The sequence below is a fragment of the Callithrix jacchus genome, chromosome 1 (assembly GCF_049354715.1).
Source record: "Callithrix jacchus isolate 240 chromosome 1, calJac240_pri, whole genome shotgun sequence".
Taxonomy (NCBI): domain Eukaryota; kingdom Metazoa; phylum Chordata; class Mammalia; order Primates; family Cebidae; genus Callithrix; species Callithrix jacchus.
The window spans coordinates 64,492,414-64,512,809 of NC_133502.1; the positions used below are offsets into that span (position 1 = coordinate 64,492,414).

General features: G+C 38.3%; 1 protein-coding gene across 1 annotated transcript in view; it reads left to right on the forward strand.

The window, feature by feature from the left end:
- Nucleotides 1-1,042: 1,042 nt before the first annotated feature.
- INTS6 (integrator complex subunit 6) overlaps nucleotides 1,043-20,396 on the forward strand; it is a 90,678-nt gene continuing 71,324 nt past the window's right edge. The window contains exons 1-3 of the mRNA XM_035297624.3: nucleotides 1,043-1,662; nucleotides 2,031-2,108; nucleotides 2,904-3,053. Coding sequence (XP_035153515.2) covers nucleotides 1,552-1,662; nucleotides 2,031-2,108; nucleotides 2,904-3,053 — 339 coding nt within the window. The 5' untranslated portion in view covers nucleotides 1,043-1,551. The remainder of the gene's footprint in view (nucleotides 1,663-2,030; nucleotides 2,109-2,903; nucleotides 3,054-20,396) is intronic.

Sequence of the window (20,396 nt, forward strand, 5' to 3'; positions counted from 1 at the left end):
GGTCAGTTTTTCCTCTTTCATAGGAGGTAATGGATTATGATGGGCTCAGGTCTCCTTCAGCTCTGAAACAGACATTCTATGGCTCTAAGTAAACACGGCGTGAGACAGGTATTTCTTTGGTAGGATCAGTTGTATTTCCCCAATAATAAAACTGGCAACAAACCGTTTATCTACACGTGAGTCTTCCCCTAGGCCCTTTTTGGATAAAGAAAAAGATTTGCTCCATTTTTGGCGGTTCCTCCAGCGACAGGGCTCCTGGCCCGCTGCGGATCCAGCTACCGCCTCTCCTCGCTCCCCAGAGACCAAGCGAAGCTCCGGGCGAGGACAGCCCCTTATCCGCACTCCCCAGGGGGAGCGGTGTGACTCGAGAAGGAGATTATAACCCGATCATAAACAACCTCTCACTTCCCCTCCCCCGCCCGGGCCCGCTAGCTCCCGCCTCCGCCGGGGCGGCCCTCCGAGGCCCAGGAACCACCTCCGGCGCCCGCCAGGCCCCAAGCCTTCCTCCGGAGGGCGGCAGCGGGCCTGCCCTCTTCTTGTAACCGGGTGTTTGTCCACTCTACTCTGCCCTTCTTACTCGTCCACGCTACAGCCACCTCAGAGGTGCGCTGACGCCAGCCTCCTTTTCTCTTCCCCCGACCCCTATCACCTCCAACAGCCAAGCAGAGGCCGGCGGCCCTGACGCACAGGCTCACCACCGCTGCCGCCCCGCGCGCGCGGACACGGCCCCCGCCCCACCTCGCGGTCCTTCCGCGGTCCTGCCCCGCCCCTTCCTGAAGCCCGCCTCCGGGTCGGTCCGCCCCCCCCCCGCCCTCTCGCTCGCGCGCACCCGACGCCCCGCCTCTGCGCGTGCTCAATAACTGTTCCCTGAGCCGGCTTGCAAGCTTCCCCCGCCCCTGAGCTGTTTGAATATGCTAATGAAAGGGTAGGGACTAGCCAATAGATCGTTGAGGTTGGCGTATCACGTGGCTCGGGGACGTGTCAGGGGTGGAGCCTCCGCAGCCCCTGCCCGAATTAAAACCGGAGTGTGAGAGAGAAAAGCGCTTCAGTAGCGAGAGGGGCTGAGAAAGTGGTGACACCGCCGGGGTGCGGAGGGAGTCCCTGAAACTTCTCCCAACAGCCCCAGGGCCAATCTCCCCTCAGCCCACTCCCCTCTTCGCCAGCTCCCAGGTCCCCACTCCCTGCACCGGGGGTGGGGCGGGGAGTCAGGCCCGTCTCCCGCTGGGACACACACAGGGGCCGGGAGCGGGGACGGGACCCCCGAGGAGGGGGGGACGGACCGACAGACAGACGGCCGGGCGCCCGCCCCAGCGGGCAGGCAGGCAGGAGGAGGCGGAGGCGGGGGTACGACGGGGAGGACTGGGTCTGGGGAGTTTCCTCTCAACTATCGGGGGAGAAACTCCCCGCAGCCGGAGGAAAGACCCAGACGGTGTTTTCCTCCCGGGGGCTGCGGTCCCCAGCCCCGCTTAGCGGCGGTCGCCGCCACCGGCGCCTCCACTTCTACCATCTCTTTCTCCACCACCTCGGGCCCCGCTGTCCCCGGCCAGCACTATGCCCATCTTACTGTTCCTGATAGACACGTCTGCCTCTATGAACCAGCGCAGCCATCTGGGCACCACCTACCTGGACACGGCCAAAGGCGCGGTAGAGACCTTCATGAAGGTACCGACTGACCGAGCCCGGGCGGCGACCCCGGCCCGGCTGCCCGCGGGCGGCAGGGTGGGGGGAGGGCGGCCGGGGCGGCGGGGCGGGGGTGTCGGGGACCTGACTGCGGGAGCTGCCGGGCTCGGAGACCCCCTCCCCCACCGCGCGGGCGGGCTGGCGCTGCGAGCCGGGCTCGGCCGGGGCCCGGGCTCCGGCCCCGGGCGGCGTGTGGGGAGCGATCTGTGTACGGGGGGCGGCGTGGAGGGGTGGCCGCTGCGTGTGCGGTACTGTGGGGGCGGCGGGGCCGCTGGGCGCCCCTTCTCCGACTGGTAACCTCGCCTCTGTGCTTCCCTTTCGCCCGCCCTCTTCCTCCTACCGTCCCGCAGCTCCGTGCCCGGGACCCTGCCAGCAGAGGAGACAGGTATATGCTGGTCACTTTCGAAGAGCCGCCCTATGCTATCAAGGTAACAGCCCTCGCCCTCCCCCTTTCCTCCCTTCCTTTCCCTGTTCCTTCCTCGCTCGCCCTCCCCGCCCCCCCATTCACCCTTCATTATCCTCCCCTCCCCCACCCGCAGCGCTCCCTGCCGCTGAGGTCTCTTCCCCTGCGGCCTCCCACCCCCTCCCCCGCTCGGCAGCGTCCTAGCGCGGCGCGGAGTCGCGGGGCCACCGCCGTCCCCTCCCGGCCCGGCCCGGCCCTGCGGCGGCGGCGGCGGCGCTGCGATCAACATGGCCGACATTTCCCCTCCGCGGCGTGAGCGGCAGCAATGAACTGTGGGGGATATTTATTCAAGTTAGCCGGAGTGACAGCCGGGCCCGGCCGTGCACAGCCCGGTTTGCATTAAAGGGGAATCGGCCCGGCCGACCCGGGAGCCTGATGCGGGGCTACGAGGCTTGGTCTTGTCAGATTCGTCCTAAGAGGGCTGATGTGATAGTTGCAGGTTAACTTTCTAAGTCCGGCTCCCATCTGCTTCCACTAGTACCTTCACATACCCACATTTCGGGTATTAGGTTAGGTAGTAAATTTAACAGTGAAGTTATAAAGTATTAAGGCTGTTAACTACCAAAAGCTAGAGAAGAAGCAGGTTTATTCCTGGGCCACCTTTGGAAGAGTTTCCTCAGCAGTGATACAGTATTAACATGTTAACCAAGCCAAACCAACCAAAAATGAAGCTGCTACTTGGTGAACGTCAGATTATAACGGCTGTGTGTACATGGCTTTAAAAAATAAAAAAAAAAAATTCTTACATTTTTCTTTTCAGGCTGGATGGAAAGAAAACCATGCAACGTTTATGAATGAACTGAAAAACCTTCAGGCTGAAGGACTTACGACTCTTGGCCAATCCCTAAGGACAGCTTTTGATTTATTAAATTTAAATAGATTAGTAACTGGCATAGACAACTATGGGCAGGTAGGTTGAATAATAAGGTGGCAAAATAGTTGATTTTTCATTTTGTGAAAAAACAAAGTCCAGTCCAAAAACTACATAACATGAAATGCAAGTATAAAACATTCCAAATTAAAATAGAACATGCACATTGTACAAAGCACTCTAACCCTACTATATATATTTTATTTTTTCCCCTTTAAAATGCATTTGTATTCCGGATTAGAATCTGAATCTTTCGCTATAAAATTGACATACATTCGGTTTTAATTCCTTGAAAGTTCATTAAAGACAGAAAAAAGAAAGCATCCTACCTCACCACACTCAAGTTGTGTGTGCAGCTATTGTATGGCTTACAGGAACTAGTTAGTGCTCTTCATTTCTATTTTAGTAAAGATGTTAGAGGAACTTAATCTGTTTGTTGTATCAAGGTTTAATGTGACCATGTTGTATAACTATTCTGAAAGGTAAGAAGATTTTCACTGGCGTACAGTCACTGGCTGAGAACATTAAGTTTTCTTTTGAAGCATACACAGTTAACAACTATTGCAGGAAAAATTCTGAGTTAAAATTTCAGGCCCAGAGTTTTGATTTAAACTCCAAACCCTTGGAAAAAAAGACTGCTGGAAAATATGAACGAACCCTTCGTTTCTTAACCCCCACAAGTCCTTTTATTGCACTTAACTTTCATCTGAGGATGAGAGGAGCTTTAAATCAACACTAATTCACTAGGGAATAATGCAAGGTGGTCCATTGTAACATTTTATGATATTACTGCCCTGGAAATAAAAGATACTGAACAATGTATAATGTTACATGTAACAATGGAATATTATTTCCAAGGAGCTCAATTCTCAAGTTGTAGTGGAAAGCACTATTCCCATAATTATATATTGGGTGTATGTTGTATTCTTTTCCCAAGTTCCACAGTCCCCAGTCTTTGTGAGTTTCATACATTTCAGAGAAATTCTTTCTGTGACTACAACTTCTATTTGCTTCCTATTGAAGGAAATGAACTTGTTTCTGCTTTAGGAAATTACAAGCTTCTTAGGGATAACTTCAGTGCTTAAGCATCTTTGGAAATAGCTGAATTTAGTCCTATAGCATTTAAAGTGTACATTGAAATTCAGTCAGTTTACCAAATTGAACTTCCATCATTTAATTAGGTAAATATGTGCTTTTTTACTGCATTAATACTTTTATGTTTTCCCCTTCTCTGCTGCTTTTATTTTGCAACTTTTAGTAATTTAGGTAGATTTGCAATGAACTTTTTGGTTTGTTTCTGTAAAATAGTAATGGATTTCTTTCTCTTTCATATTCCTTTGTGATATGTAGTATAACACAATCTTATTGCTTAAGGTTTTCATCATTACCTCTGAGTTCAAAGAGATTTAAAACTTGCCATTATTTGGTTATCTTTATTTGGTTGCCATGTTGCTAGCGTATGGCAGAACTATTCGTTTCCTCTTTTTCTGCATCACATTTCATAAGTGGTCAAGGCATTTGGACACATTCACCTCCTACTACCTATTACAAATACCTCTTAGATTGCTTTGTTTGAAAAACTGCTTGTCTTTGTTTGTTTGTTTGTTTGTTTGTTTTTGAGATGGAGTCTGGCTCTGTTGCCCAGGCTAGAGTACAGTGGTGTAATCTTCGGCTCACTGCAACCTCCGCCTCCCGGGTTCAAGCGATTCTCCTGCCTCAGCCGCCCAAGTAGCTGGGATTATAGGCACCTGCCACCAGGCCCAGTTTATTTTTGTATTTTTTAGTAGAGACAGGGTTTCACTGTGTTAATCAGGCTGGTCCTGAACTCCTGACCTCGTGATCCATCCACTTCGACCTCCCAAAGTGCTGGGATTACAAGCGAGAGCCACCACACCTGGCCAGAAGGACATTTGTAGTTTAAACCTGTATTTTCCTTTTCCCAGTTGATATCTGCCCCCAGAGAACACTTTAGTTCTTGTCTATAAAGCTTACAAAAAGTTTGAGGGAAAGGTGGTCCGGTGCTGTTACCACTTTGACCAAGAGAAGAACCTAGAGATTGGGATATTTTTGCATGTTAGGGTTTATAAATTCAATAACAGGGAGGGGTGATGCTTCTCACTTATTTTGATGAATAAGCAAGGATTGCAAGGCATAATATTAACGCTTATGTCTTGAATTGGCATAGTAAAAATGACACTAGCATTAAAATAAGCCACTGTTTGCAAATGAAAAGCATAATTTGAGTAAAGAGTATTGAATTGGAAGAAAACATTCTTCCAGAAGACTTTTTCCATCATAAAACTATCTGCTTTAAACATTTCACATTTTCTATTCACAAAAACGATTAGGTATTTTGAATGTCTCAAATATTTAATACTAAATATTGTTCATGTGTTTTCTTCTTTGTAAAAGTACTTTGTATCTGCCTGTTTTCTGTGGAATACTTTTATTTTGTAAGTTTAATGTCTTCACATAAGCATTTCCCCTTTCATGCTCTATATTAGGATCTGTGGGGGTCACAGTACTAAATATTTATATGTAATGTTAGGAGTTGAAGGAAATGAAAAAAGGTTAGTTAGATGGAAGATAGAATATACGTATTTTATAGAGCATCGAAAAACTTTATGTAATGTTGAATTATTTTCTTAAATGTCTATGGGTTAATATGTATATATATATTTATATGGATATCTACTACTCCCACATATATGCACATATATGATTTTCATAACTAATTATAAGAATATTAATATCTATATTGCATTTGTTAACTTAGTGAACATACCTACTAGGATGCGATCAAAATTTGCAGGGCATTAGTTAGGTTAAAGTAGCTGAGAAACAGGAATGGTTCTTAGTGAATGTTTTCCTCAAGCACATTGGATATCCCACTAAAAAATTCCAAGCCTATAGATGTTCTTATAAATAATTTTGATAATCAGTACCATTTACTGATATTTCTACAGTAATGGAACAATGTGTAGCCTTTAGTCAGTCTTTTCCTTTATAGCAGTACTTTATTAAATTGCATATCATTGCAGATAAATTTGATACATGATTTTTTCACATGTGTTCAACAGAGTTTCAAATAATGCTGATCCTTTGAGAGCTGCTGAAAGTCTGAACCAGCCTTAATATCTAAAATTAGGAAATGTATAAAATTTGAGAAGTCTGATTAAAGATTTATATGTAGATGAGTTAATTTTCATATTGTTACGTATTGTTAATTTTCCTGGATTCCATGAACATTTTCAACATTGTCTTTTTTTTTTTTTTTTTTTTAGTAAATTTAGGTTAGTTAAGATTAGCTAATAAATCTTAATCTGGCCTGCAAGTCATCATTTTTGTTACTGACCTACTCCATACCTCCCATTACCTGTTGTATACTAGTACTGATTAAATTGTTCCAGCAGTTAAAATGGCATGTTTTCTACTGTGTGCCTGTGGTGACGACAGTCCTTTACAGATACCCTAAAAGGAGATAAATAGGTGCTTAATTTTTTGAGGATTTTCCATGGTGAATGTTTACCTCACTAAAAAATGTTGGCTTTCAGACAATGTCAAATTTAATGATTCTCAGGGAAAAGAATTTTAACCCATTTTATTGTTTAGCATAAAGGTCTATTTTGTAAAGCTAGGCGGTAATACAGGTATAGTTCTAATACTACTTTTTTCCCTTTACCTAAGTATTACCCATTTAATACTCAGGTGGTGTGAAATACAGGCTTCTCTTTGAAGGCTGGCAAGTGAAGTAGTAAGAACTCCATTTCCATTTGGGTGTTTGCTTTCTCTTGACTATTAACAAATGTTTGAATAATAATTTGGTATTTATTAAGCGATAGTCTTTTCGAATGAAAGTAAATGACTATACGTGAAATACTGCTGTGTTGAATATGAAGTGGAAACACAATGATGAATGATATTTTGTAAATTTTTTAAGTCCTTTAATTAAAAACAAATTTTTTAAATTGTGGTAAGAAACACCTGACAAAATTTACCATCTTAACCATTTTTAAGTGTGCAGTTCAGTAGTGTTACATATATTCACATTGTTGGGCAACCAATATCTAGAACTTTTTTATCTTGTAAAATTGAAACTTTATATCCAGTAAATATTAACTCCCAGTCCCTGGAAACCTCCTCTTCTGCTTTCTGTTTTTATGCATTTGGCTACTTTGGATGTCACAGATAAGTGAAATCGTACAATATTTGCCTTTTTTAGACTGGCTTATTTCACTTAGCATAATAATGTTCTCAAGATTCATTCATGTTTTAGCATGTCAGGATTTTCTTCCTTTTTGAGGCTGAATAATATTCTATTGTATGTACCACATTTTTGCTTATCCACATATCTATTGATAGTCACTTGGCTTGCTTCCACCTCTTGGCTGTTGTGAAAAATGCTGCAATGAACATGGGTGTGTAAATGTCTTTGAGATCCTGCTTCCAGTTCTTTTGGATGTATACCTGAAATGAAATTGCTGGATCATATTGTAATTCCATTTCTAATTTTGTGAGGAAGTACCATACTGTTTTTCATAGCAGCTGTACCATTTTACATTCCTACCAACAGTTCACAAGGTTTACACTGTCTTTATATCCTCACTAACACAATGTTCTATTTTTCTTTGACATTAGCCATCCTAGTGGGTATGAGGTTGTATCTCATTGTGGTTTTTATTTACATTTCCCTAATAATTATTTATGTTAAGCATCAACATATGCTTGTTAGCCGCTTACACACTGTTTTTGGAGAAATGTCATTCACGTCATTTGCCCATTTTAATTTTTTTTTTTTTTTTTTTAGTTTTAGGATTTCTTTATATTTTCTGGGTATTAATCCCTTATCAGATATATGATTTGCAAATATTTTCTCCCATTATGTAGTTTGCCTTTTCACTCCATTGTTTCTTTGATGCACAAAATTTTTAATATTGGTATAGTCCAGTTTATGTATTTTTACTTCTATTGTCTGTGCTTTTGGTGTCATCCACAAAATTATTGCTAAATCCAGTGTCACTGAAGCTTTTCTCCTGTGTTTTAAGAGTTTTATAGCTTTAGATCTTCTGTTTAGGTCTTTAATCTGGTTTGAATTAATTTTTGTATATGGTATAAGGTAAGGATCCAACTTCATTCTTTTGCATGTGGATATTCAGTTTCTCCACCACCATATGTTGAAGAGGCTGCCTTTTCCCTGTTGAATGGTCTCTGCAAATCCCTGAGCTCTTCAGCCTCAATAGTTATTGTTAGTGGAGAGGGCACTCTACTGTCAAACTTGCTTAAATGTGCTTTCCCCATCTTTATTGTGTAAAAGAAGAGCAGTGGCTGGAAATGTGAGAATTGGAATCCCAATCTTGGCCTTGCCATTGAATTATTATGTAACATTGGGCATTCACAATACTATCCTGAGCCTCTGCTGCTTCTTATTCCAAGTTGGCAATAATGAAGCCATTGTACCTTTAGTATAGAATTGATGAGAAGTTTAAATGGGATGATGTATTTAAAGTGTACTTTAAAAATTAGGATGTGCTAACTAGACAAAAAGCATCATTTCTCCCCAAAAGATTAGTATGTTTACCTGTAGATTTCTATTTCTTTAATTTTCAGTTTTAAATTAAAATTATAAAAATCTAGTGGTATTTAAAGCTGATTATTACATGCTTTAAAAACTTTATTAGTATCATGAAGTATATATTTTTCCTTGGGAAAAGCAAATGTGAAAGAAAAGTGATAGAACTTGGCCGAAGTTGTCTTGGTGGCAGGGCCAAAGTTGTCTTGGTGGCAGTTAATAAGCATAGGATGATGTTTTTATTATTATTATTATTTTAGACGGAGTTTCGCTCCTGTTACCCAGGCTGGAGTGCAGTGGCGCGATGATCTCGGCTCACTGCAACCTCTGCCTCCTGGGTTCAGGCAATTCTCTTGCCTCAGCTTCCCTAGTAGCTGGGATTACAGGCGCACACCACCATGCCCAGCTAATTTTTTGTATTTTTAGTAGAGACGGGATTTCACCATGTTGACCAGGATGGTCTCAATCTGTTGACCTCGTGATCTACCCGCCTCGGCCTCCCAAAGTGCTGGGATTACAGGTGTGAGCCACCGTGCCCACCGGATGATGTTTTTAAAGAAGTGTTAAATGCAAACAATTTAAGTAATTTAGCAGAGAAGTCAAGAAAGTCATCCTTTTGCAAGAATACTTACCTGAAAAAAGCACAGGCTTTAGGATTCTTTCAAATAGTGAGCTCCCCCTAGTGCGTTTTAGGTGAGATTTACAGAAGTTTGATTTGCAAGGAACCTTTTAAGAGCACATCTGCTGGGTAAATCAAGGGATATTTTAATAAGATTTAACTAAGCTCAAAGTAGCACAAAATGGTTATGATTTATTTCCTATAGAGCATTTATTTAATTATGGAATTTAAATGAAAAGGAATGTCCCCAAACCCAGATTTAATTTTCTTTCAAAACACTAGAATATTTCTTAAGAATTTTATACTCTAAATTTGTTTTCTAAAAGAATAAAAAATTTTCCAGTCATGATCTTAAAAAAGAGAGAGAAAAAAACACTATCCTAAGGATATTAATTGCATTCTTAATGAGAGATTGTTCAAAATAGACCTTAAATACAAAAGTCAAAAATAGGCTGGATACCCTGGCTCACACCTGTAATCCCAGCACTTTGGAGGTGAAGGCTGGAGGATCGCTTGAAGTCAGGAGTTTGAGACCACCCTAGCCAACATGGTGAAGCCCCATCTCTACTGAAAATACCCCTACCACCCCAAGAAAAATTAGCTAGGCATGGTGGCACGTGCCTGTAGTCCCCTTATTCAGGACTATAGTCCTGACTCCCTGTTGGAGAGTCAGTTGAACCCAGGAGGCAGAGGTTTCAGTGAGCCGAGATGGTGCCACTGCACTCCAGCCTGGACAACAGGCCGTCTCAAAAAAAAAAAAAAAAAAACAAAACCCAAAAATACAAAAAATAAAAAGAATAGATTCTACTTCTCCTTTAAAGAGCATTTTACTTTCTTTTGATATAGGAGGAATATCCATAATTATGATTAAATTACATATAGCTAGAAATTAAAAGATCAGAAACAAATCTAATATTTGGAAGAATTGGTCTTATTTGTGTACTTTAAGGTCATTTGTGGTCAAAATTAGTTAAAAGGATTGTTTAGTCATGTTCATGTTACAGATTTCTCCAAAGAGATAATATAATATTTTATAATTTGAAATGTTTTTTAAATACGTAAAATGATTTTTGGCCTTAATAACCTTTACTCAAATTTATACTCTACAACTAAATTAGTCTTGGTGAGCTTTTCTTGTTTTTTGGGGGCTTTTTAATTAAAAAAAAATTTTAGATGCAAAGTCTTTCTATGTTATCCAGACTGGTCTTGAACTCTTTGGCTCAAGTGATCCATCATAGCCTTTGGAGTAACTGGGACTGCAGTCTCTTGCCATTGTACTCAGCTTAAAAAAGTAATTTCCTTATGTAAACTTTGTGTTTAGTCTTACTATTAGTCTATAAAAGTTTACCATGGTTGCCAGACTTTAAACAGAATACTAAAGTTTTTTTGTTTTGTTTTGGTTTGTCTGTATTTTCTGATCTAACATTTTTATTGAGATATAACTTAAATACACAAATCTGAAGTGTGAAGCTTAGTGTATTTTAAAACATATACTCTTTAAAAAAGTTGAACATTTGCGTCTACTGACAAAACTTCATTAAGCTTTCTGTGTTTTGTTACGATTATTGTTTCATAGGGCTTTAGAATGGAAGTGATTTTAGAAGTTTACTCAATTTTTCTCATTTTGTAGGTGAAGAAAAGGCCTAGAAAGTTAAAATGCTTAATTTCTTCACATTTATGAAATATTAAAAAAATTGTAATTGGTAATAGAACAGTTATGCAGATTTTTTAAAGTAATTTGTATATTATTTAATAACATTTTATTTAAACGTATAACCAGTGGATCTGAGTTGCTTTCTTAGGTTTTGTCTGTAGTTCTGTAATACACTATGATTTCTTTCAGTTCTTGTTTGAAAGGGAAACATTTCATTTTGTCACTGTTACATTTAGTCTTTCTTGTAACATTCTATACAAATACTGTTTGTTTCAAAATTAGCTTTAGTTGGATTCCTTCCTCCCTTTGTCTGGCAGAAAGTAAGGGAATTTAGGGCAGCGATCCCCAGCCTTTTTGGCACCAAGCTGGTTTTGTGGAAGACATTTTTTTCCGTGGATTGGTAGAGGTCACTGGGATGATTTCGGATCAAACTATTCTACTTCAGATCATCAGGCATTAGATTCTCATAGGAACGCATAACCTAGATCCCTCTCAGGCACAGTTTACAACCGGACTCATGCTCCTATGAGAATCTAATGCTGCTGCTGATCTGACAGGACGCAGCGACCAGACAGTAATGCTAACTTGCCCACTGCTCATGTTCTGCTGTGTTGCCCACCCCAAATAGGGACCAAGAGTTGGGGACCCCGATCTAGGGAATAAACCAGGAAAGACTTCTCAGAGGTAGTAGCATCTGAGCAAGTTTGAAGAATAAAAAGTTTACTGAGAACCCAGAACCCTTACAGGTTAGGGGGCAATGCAGAGTGAAAATCATGATCAATTGCTTAGTGTGGTGGCTCACACCTAGTAATCCCAGCACTTTGGGAGGCTGAGGTGAGTGGATTGCCTGAGGTCAGGAGTTCAAGACCAGCCTGGCCAACATGGTGAAACCTGGTCTCTACTGAAAATACAAAAATTAGCTGGGTATGGTGGCAGGCACGTGTAATCTCAGCTACTCAGTAAGCTGAGGCAGGAAAATCACTTGAACCTGGGAGGTGAAGGTTGCAGTGAGCCTCACCATTGCGACCTCCAACCCGGGCGACAAGAATGAAACTCCATCTCAAAAAAAAAAAAAAAAATCATGGTCAAAAACATACGAGGGGCTGTCCCTGTGGCTCACACCTCTATGTAATCCCAGCCCTTTAGGAGGGAGGATAACTAAAGCCTAGGAGTTCAAGACCAGCTTGGCCAACCTGGTAAAACCCCATCTCTACCAAAAACACAAAAATTACATGTTGGTGCACACCTATAATCCCAGCCACTCAGGTGGCTGAGGCAGGAGAGCCACTTGAACCCAGGAGGTGGAGGTTGCTATGACCCAAGATCATGCCACTGCACTCCAGCCTGGGTCACAGAGTGGGACTCTCTCAAAAAAATAAGGGTGGGGGGAGGCCTAGGGATGTAAGGGATAGTTAACAGGATATTATACTGTACTTTAAGACCTAGCTTGTAATATACATATATGTTTAATGGCACTTTTTGATTTCTTAAGTTTCTGATGTGTAGCTAGTTAATATAGAGCTATTAATTTTGTTCATTAGTCAATTTTTCTAATGTAGTATGCCAACCAATATTAGGGTTGCATTTATAACTTTTTACCTGGACAGCTTTTTAATGAGTTAACTACCATGTTTTCATTTAACTTAAGGCAGTTTTGAACATTTCTAAGCATTATGTCTTAAGATTCAGAAAAATATGACCAGATCCACTTACGAATTTCCATTCCACTCGTGACCTGACAAGTCATACAACCTCTCAGCCTCACTTTCCCCACTAGACAAGTAGAATGAAAAAAACCATTTGGCAGGATTGTGATAAAGATTAAGAGATGTACAGCAGAACAACCTGTTACCATTTTTATGAGTTTTCTCTTACTTAAATTTTAGAAATGAAGTGATGGGGTACTAGACGGGTTTTTTTTTTTTTTTTTTTTTTTTTCCCCTCTTGTTACCCAGGCTGGAATGCAATGGTTCGATCTCGGCTCACTGCAACCTCCGCCTGCTGGGTTCAAGCAATTCTCCTGCCTCAGCCTCCTGAGTAGCTGGGACTACAGGCGCACACCACCATGCACAGCTAATTTTTGTATTTTTAGTAGAGACGGGGTTTCACCTTGTTGACCAGGATGGTCTCGATCTGTTGACCTCGTGATCCACCCGCCTCGGCCTCCCAAAGTGCTGGGATTATAGGCATGAGCCACCGCGTCCGGCTGGACGGTTTTTTTTAAATCTTACTTTTTTCAGAACAAGCAGCACGGTAACACGGCGAGAACTGATGTGTTAGAACTGGCTGCGCCTGGTTCTGCCACTCACTAGCTTATATTGTCTTGAAAAGTCCGTTAGCCTCCCTGAGCATCAAGTTTTTCATCCACAGAATTGTGATTATACCAACCCTTAAATTTTGTGAGGATTAGAAATAATACTTGTTAATCACCTAGCAAAAGTGCCTGCCTGGCCCATGTTAGGAGTGCATTTATGACGATGATTATCATCTCCAGTATTATGGTAAACACTTAACAGGATAAAAGCTTTTTAGTCTGAAGCCTTTGACAAAAATAGAATTAAGATTGTTCCATAACCCATTATACAGTCATGTATTGCTTAACAGTGGGAATATATTCTGAGAACTGCACCATTAGACAGGTCTGTTGTGGGAACCTCATAGAGTGTACCCACAGCAACCTAGGTGAGATGGACTACTATACACCTAGGCTATATGGTATATGGCCCATTGCTCCTAGGCTATACATCTACCTGTATAGCATGTAGCTATACCAACTGCTGTAGGCAATTTTAATACGTTTAAAAGCATTCATATGTCTAAACAGATATAAACATAGACAAATACAGTAGAAATATGGTATAAAAGATAAAAAAAAGTGGTACACCTGGATAAGGCACTTACTATGAATATAGCTTGCAGGACTGGAAATTGCTTTGGATGCGTGAGTTAGTGGTGAGTGAACTGATGGCCTAGGACAGTACACTGCTGTAGACCTAAACATTGTATACTTAGGCTACCCTAAATTTATTAAAGAAAATTTTCTTTCTCCAATAATAAATTAACCTTAGCTTACTTTTTTTAATTTTATAAACTTTTAAGTCTTAAAAATGTTTTAACTCATTTTTAGTAAGATTTAAGGTACAGCTGTATAAAATGTTTTCTTTATATCCTTATTCTGTAAGCTTTTTTCTATTTTTTTATGTTTTTATTTTTCTAAAAAACGTTTTTTGTTAAAAAGTAAGACTCACATGCATTACCCTAGGCCCACACAGGGTCTTGATCATTAAGATGTCAGGAGGTGATAGGAATATTTCAGCTATGTTATAATCCTACAGGACCTCTGTCATACACATGGTCTGTCATTGATCGAAACTGGATATCCAGTGTTTCTAACTAAAGTAAAAAACAAACATTTTGAAAATTTTTGAAAACCAGAAAGGTTTTAAACTTCTTGAGGCAATTTAGAGTAGAGTTCATTTCTAGGACTTTGTAATTGTATATTTTAGAATTCACATTGGTGATGTTTGGTATGGGGGTTTAGGGGAAGATGTTATCTTCCAGAAGAAATGTCAAATATAAAATAAATAATACCTTTTGTCAAGTAGATTTATGTAGGGAAAATACATAATAGGATAAGCCTAGGAAGGATTTTTTTGGTATGAAGATTTTTTTTAAATGGCATATAAGATTGGAAATTTGACTATTGATATGTGGAGAGAGATAATTGTACATGAAAAGTACTATAACTTGAAAAAATCTTACAGTTAAGAGGACTAGTTGTAACCAAAGGACAAATTTATGTCAGTCCAGTGATTACTCCTATCAAAAATATTGTAGTCTCTACATACCTTTTTTTTTTTTGAGTTGGAGTCTCACTCTGTTGCCCAGCCTGGAGTGCAGTGGCGCGGTCTTGGCTCATTGCAACCTCCACCTCCCAGGTTCAAGTGATTCTCCTACCTCAGCCTCCCCAGTAGCTGACTACAGGTGTGCACCACCACACCCAGCTGTCTATGTACCTTATTTTGTTGCCTGTTTATCTGTGACATTTTGACATTTTCCTTCTCTTTTGCCCAAATAAGGTGTGGACTCCTAATGAAGGTCCTGGGAAGGATTATATTGTCTATAAAACTTTATTATGGACATGAAAACAGTTCTGAATACGTGAGAAAAAGTAATTGTACTACTATTAGGCGATGCAATTTGTAGCTAGGAAATGACAGGTTTGATGCTGGTGTGTTAGAGTAAAACTTTCCCTTTGTTTTAAAGTGAGTGAACCTTGTTAGGTGCTAGGAAACAGCAACAGTCTTATGGTTATTCTGGGTTTCAATACTGGAAACATCTAATAACAGCATTATTCTGAAATAATTGAAAACAATCTATTGTTTTAAATAAGGAATTGAAGATAATTGAATATGCAGTGTGAAAGGTTAGGCTGCAAATGACAGTAGGTGATGTTGCAAGATAATGACAAGCTACAGTACTTTTGGTTATCAGAAATTAGCAAAAATGATGTCTTGGTGTCCTTGGTAATTTCTGAGTTGTGAACTATCTTGATCATTTATATACTTTGACAGGTAATGTAATAATGAATATAAAATTTTGAATTTTGTGCCATCCTATTTCTTAAACCAGTAAATGAGAAAGGAAAACCAAGAGATTGCATCCACAAGATCAAACCTAAATAGGTAGTAGAAAAAATAGGTCTTTATTCTAAATTTTATTGTTAATTCAGAATGGATAGTGTCTAATCCCAAATGAGATTATGGTGACTGTAAATCTTGATTTAACAAAGGATTGTCTTGCCATGTTCTTAAAGTTACCATTTTAATGAGCTATAGTAATATTCTAAAACATGCAGCAATCTGTGTAGTCATCCATATGTGACATCTTGTTTCTTCATGAAGTGCATTTCTAAGGTAAAACTGTTGGTGGATTTGTATGTATAGTTAGGAAGGCTTATTAAACAGTTTTTTAAATGATAGGCACAAGTATTATGTAGTTAGATTTTTTTTTTTTTGTTTCCCAAAAATATTACCTACTTTGAAAATCTTAAATCTATAAACACTTGGGAAGGTATTTAGCACAAGCATGAATAAGTGTTTCAATCAGAATCAAGAAGAATGGATTATTAGAAACTGTATATATGCTTATGTAATGAATTTAGAGAAATTTGTTTCCTCCTAAAAAATCTTTGTGAAGTTGGGTCAGTACCATTTCTTTCCTTGAAAACTAAAAATACACATTTTTTATACAGTGTGACCCCTTAAAAACTAATCTCACAGTATATCTTTTTTTTTTTTTTTTTTGAAACAGAGTCTTGCTCTGTCACCCAGGCTGGAGTCCAGTGGCATGATTTTGGCTCACTGTAATCTCTGCCTCCCAGGTTCAAACAATTTTTGTGCCTCAGCCTCCTGAGTCGCTGGGATTACAGGCAAGTGCCACCACACCTGACTAATTTTTGTGATTTTAGTAGAGACAGGGTTTTGCCGTCTTGGCCAGTCTGGTCTGGAACTTCTGACCTCAAGTGAGCCTCCCGCTTCAGCCTCCCAAAGTGTTGGATTACAGGTGTGAGCCATCGTGCCTAGCCTCACATTAAACCTTACCCAATTATTTTCAGATTGGCCTTCAGCCATAGCATATGGGAAACAATATATTGTCAGAGTTTTCCAAGTGCTTATCATGCTTTTTTGTTTGTTTTTAAAATTTAATGCTTTATTGCTAACTTTCCTGATCTGAAACATTTATTAGGCACTTCTTCATTTTCAATTGTAAATTTTAAGATATTTATGTAGAAGGCTGTCATAGCATGCCATCTTTTGTAGGACAGTTGTGTGTGAGAATTTATTTATTTTTTTGAGACCATATTTGTAGTGTGATGTTTAGAAGGAAGTAACCAGAATGGTTTTCATCTGCTGCTTTGTCCTACATTCAAGGTCTGCTTATCATAGTGTTTAAAATTGAGTTCATTGTTGAGTTAAGATGGAATTTAACCAGACTTTTACAAAGGTATTATCTGTAGATTTTATGGCAGTCAGGAACTCAAGGAGGTGATCGATCTTAAGAAACTAGATAGATTTCTTTTAGGTCAAATTAAATTTTAACATTATTGCTGTAAAAGTCCATTCACCTGAAAATATGTTTACATCTTGGTTTTTATTTATACATTTATTTTTTTAATGTACTTTAACTTTTTTTTATTATATGCTTCACTAGAATAAAATTTTCCCAAGTTATTATAACCCAGTCCATCCTAAAATCTTGGCCTCAAGCAGTCCTCCTGCCTTGGCCTCCCAAAGTGCTAGGATGCCTGGCCCCAGTCCATCTAATGTATGTATTAGATTCCTAGAATATTACTGTTTATTAAGTAAAATTATTGTTATGTTTGTGATAGCTTAATTACTCCTTAGATGCCTGGCACTACTTCTTTAGGTATTCCCCAGACCAGTTTGTTAATTTTATTCAAACTTCAGTTTTCAATTCAAGTATAAAACCCAAATTCTACCAAATTATTAATATTTTAGATATATTGAATTTACATTACTTTTTTTTGCAGTTATACTTAATCCTGTCAGTTATTAGATTTCCCTAATGTTAATTTTTTTTACAAAGTCAAACTTAGGTAATTCTGCAGTTCTTATGGTGACTTACTATTTCTTACATTATTACTATTTGGTCTATTATGAAATCAAATTCCAGGATGGAGTTCCTTTGTCATAAAACACGTGTATGGAATTCCTCCCTACTTTTGCTCAAGTCCATAGTATTCATCTGTTTTAAATGCTGTTTTATTTTTAACATAAGGAATTATGTGGCTGAATAAAGGAATTGTATTGGAACACAATTGTGTAATGGAGTTACTTGAAACTAAAAATATATTTCTTATACTGTGGAATTCTGACATGTTTTCCTGTATTCTGTTACCAGATTTTTATATACTAGCAGGTTTTCTAAAAGTTTTATTTTAGAATACTAAACACATTTTAATTTTGAAGAGTATTTGTTTTGAATATATAGTAAATGCACATGGGTAAAAAAAAGTTGAAGTATTATACAAAGTTATAGTACTTCCATTCTATGGAGGCAACCATGGTTAATAGTTTCTAACGTATCCTTTAGAGATCTTTTTTATGTAGTCAAAGGTATTATTTTGCCAGCATTAAAGTCTTAAGATGAATATTTTAGAGTTTGACATCAAAAGACTCATTACTACTACACTACTTGAGATTTTAACAATAAAAGTAATAATCTTACTGAAATCTAAAACATAAAATTCGTAATTCTGGCCTGAAATATTGATTTAAATGTGGACCTGAGACCTTTATTGACTTAAGTAATTCAATTTTGTTTGTAATATGTTATTACCCAGTTGTATATTTATCCCCATAATTTAGTGAGCCTCCTCAACCTTTAAAAAAAATTAGCAGTATTTAATAATGACAATGAATTATTGACTTGACAAACATGATTAGCACATCAAAAGATTAGTTATGACCTGTTTAAGGGTACGATAACATTCCTGTGCCCCTCCTCCACTACATTTTCAGTTTCTTAGGTAATTGAAAATAATTATTTTCCTGAGATCAGGATAGCTTATATTTGAAGGAAATTACCTTTTTTAAATATTTTCAAAATTTTTTTCCAAATAGTTTGTTGTAACATTTCAAAAGCATTTTCTTTCAAAAATTACATAGGTTCTAGTAGATAATACCTGTTTACGTTAATTATATTCTTTACATTTTCTTATTACTGAGATTTTATGCTTTAACTGAGTTATTTAACACCATATCAGCTGTTGAGAATACTGTAATAGGAAATTTTAAGTGAAGTAAAAGGTTTTGCTTTACGTTATCTTGTGGCAAAATTCTTACCTGAGGTATTTGACTAAAATTAAAATGAAAAATTTTTAATGACAGAAAAGGTTGACTCCCGTTAGTAAGTAGCTCTAGAGCTAGAACATTATATTTTCTAGTGGTATGTTATGCCAGGAACCACTGCTCTGAGAGTAAAATGTGAATTTATTCTGCTAATAGCAAAAGTAAACTTTTAGTCCCTCTACTGGTTGTCTTTGTTGTAGCAGAGCTTAGTTGTTTATATAAATATATCTCTCATTATAATTATGATAAAGGCTATTTATAACTTTATGGCCAAAGTGAATATTGAGAGAAATTCTAGAGGATTGTCTCCCAACTGAGTGACTTTATAAACATACTTATTTAGGCATAATAATGTAAAATAATTGCTTTTAAATGTAAGGATTTGGGAATTATTAAATTGCATAGGCTTGAGACCAGATACTGAATAACATTATATTGCAATAATTAAGTTGTAACTCTCATTTAGACTTTGGAGGTATTAAAACTTTGTTTTTTGTAAAACATGACAAAAATCTTACAATATTGGCAGACAACTAAAACTGTTTTAATTTGCTAGTTAAAATAAGGTCGACAGAAAAAGATGACAATTATTATACGTTGAGAAACAGTGCAAAACAGTACATAAGAAAACTTTCTTGGAGCAACATGTTTACTTTCTGCTAGTGATTTAGAAATTCATGCTTAAATAACTTTGTTAATGTCAAACACTTATATGATAGAGATGGGAATACATTTTTCCTAGAAATTAAAAAAAACTCATGTGTATAAATTGCATTCACTTAAATCATTATTCTAATGTTTATAGTAACTTATTATTGCTTTTCTTAATGTGATTTTTGACTAAGCTCCTTAATCTTAGAGAGGAAAGGATCTTAGGCATGGCAAGGGATAATTGATACAATGAGGATGATAATATTTTTCTTTTTCTATGTTTGATTTTTATCTGATTTTCCCAAAACTTAAAGTCACTAAAGAACTTGTTACTTTATCTTGTGTTTATATATATACTCTCTGAAAGTTGAACTTATATAGTTTTTAAAAGTCAACATTGCTGTATATTGTGTTTTGTTTCAGTGTGTTTGTGTTGGGGGAAGATATATTGATTTTATACATAAAGAAATTGATGGGGAAGAAATTACAGAATCACAGAAATCTACCAAGCAGAGGAATAGTCTTACTATAGTTAATTTTATTGCAGAAAGAATATATTAAAAACAAAACAGTCTGATTGTAACACCATTCCTTGTTGGGTGAATATGGCACAATCCAGGGTGGTATGGAATTATGTACAAGAGAATTTAGTAGCTGTCAGATCTCCAAATGATGCAGAAAGACCATATGGATTTTAGAAGTAGTGTATCTTGATAGGTTCTGGCTTTGCCGCTTAACATCTAGGCCACCTTGAGTTATATCATTTAATCTCCCTGAATATTTTACCTCACCAAGTTTTTCAGGGTCAAATGAAATAAGTGCTTTATTGTTATTATTAAGACAGTATTATAACAGTAATGTTATTGTTCTTATAGTAATTTCAGGCCTTTTAAGGGTAGCCTCGATGGAGAGTATTTTGTATAAGACTAGTCAAGTTTCAACTAAAAGCTTTGTTTTGTTTAAGAAAAAGTAACTGGTTTTAGTGTCTGAATTTAGTTTAATTAAATTTAATAAC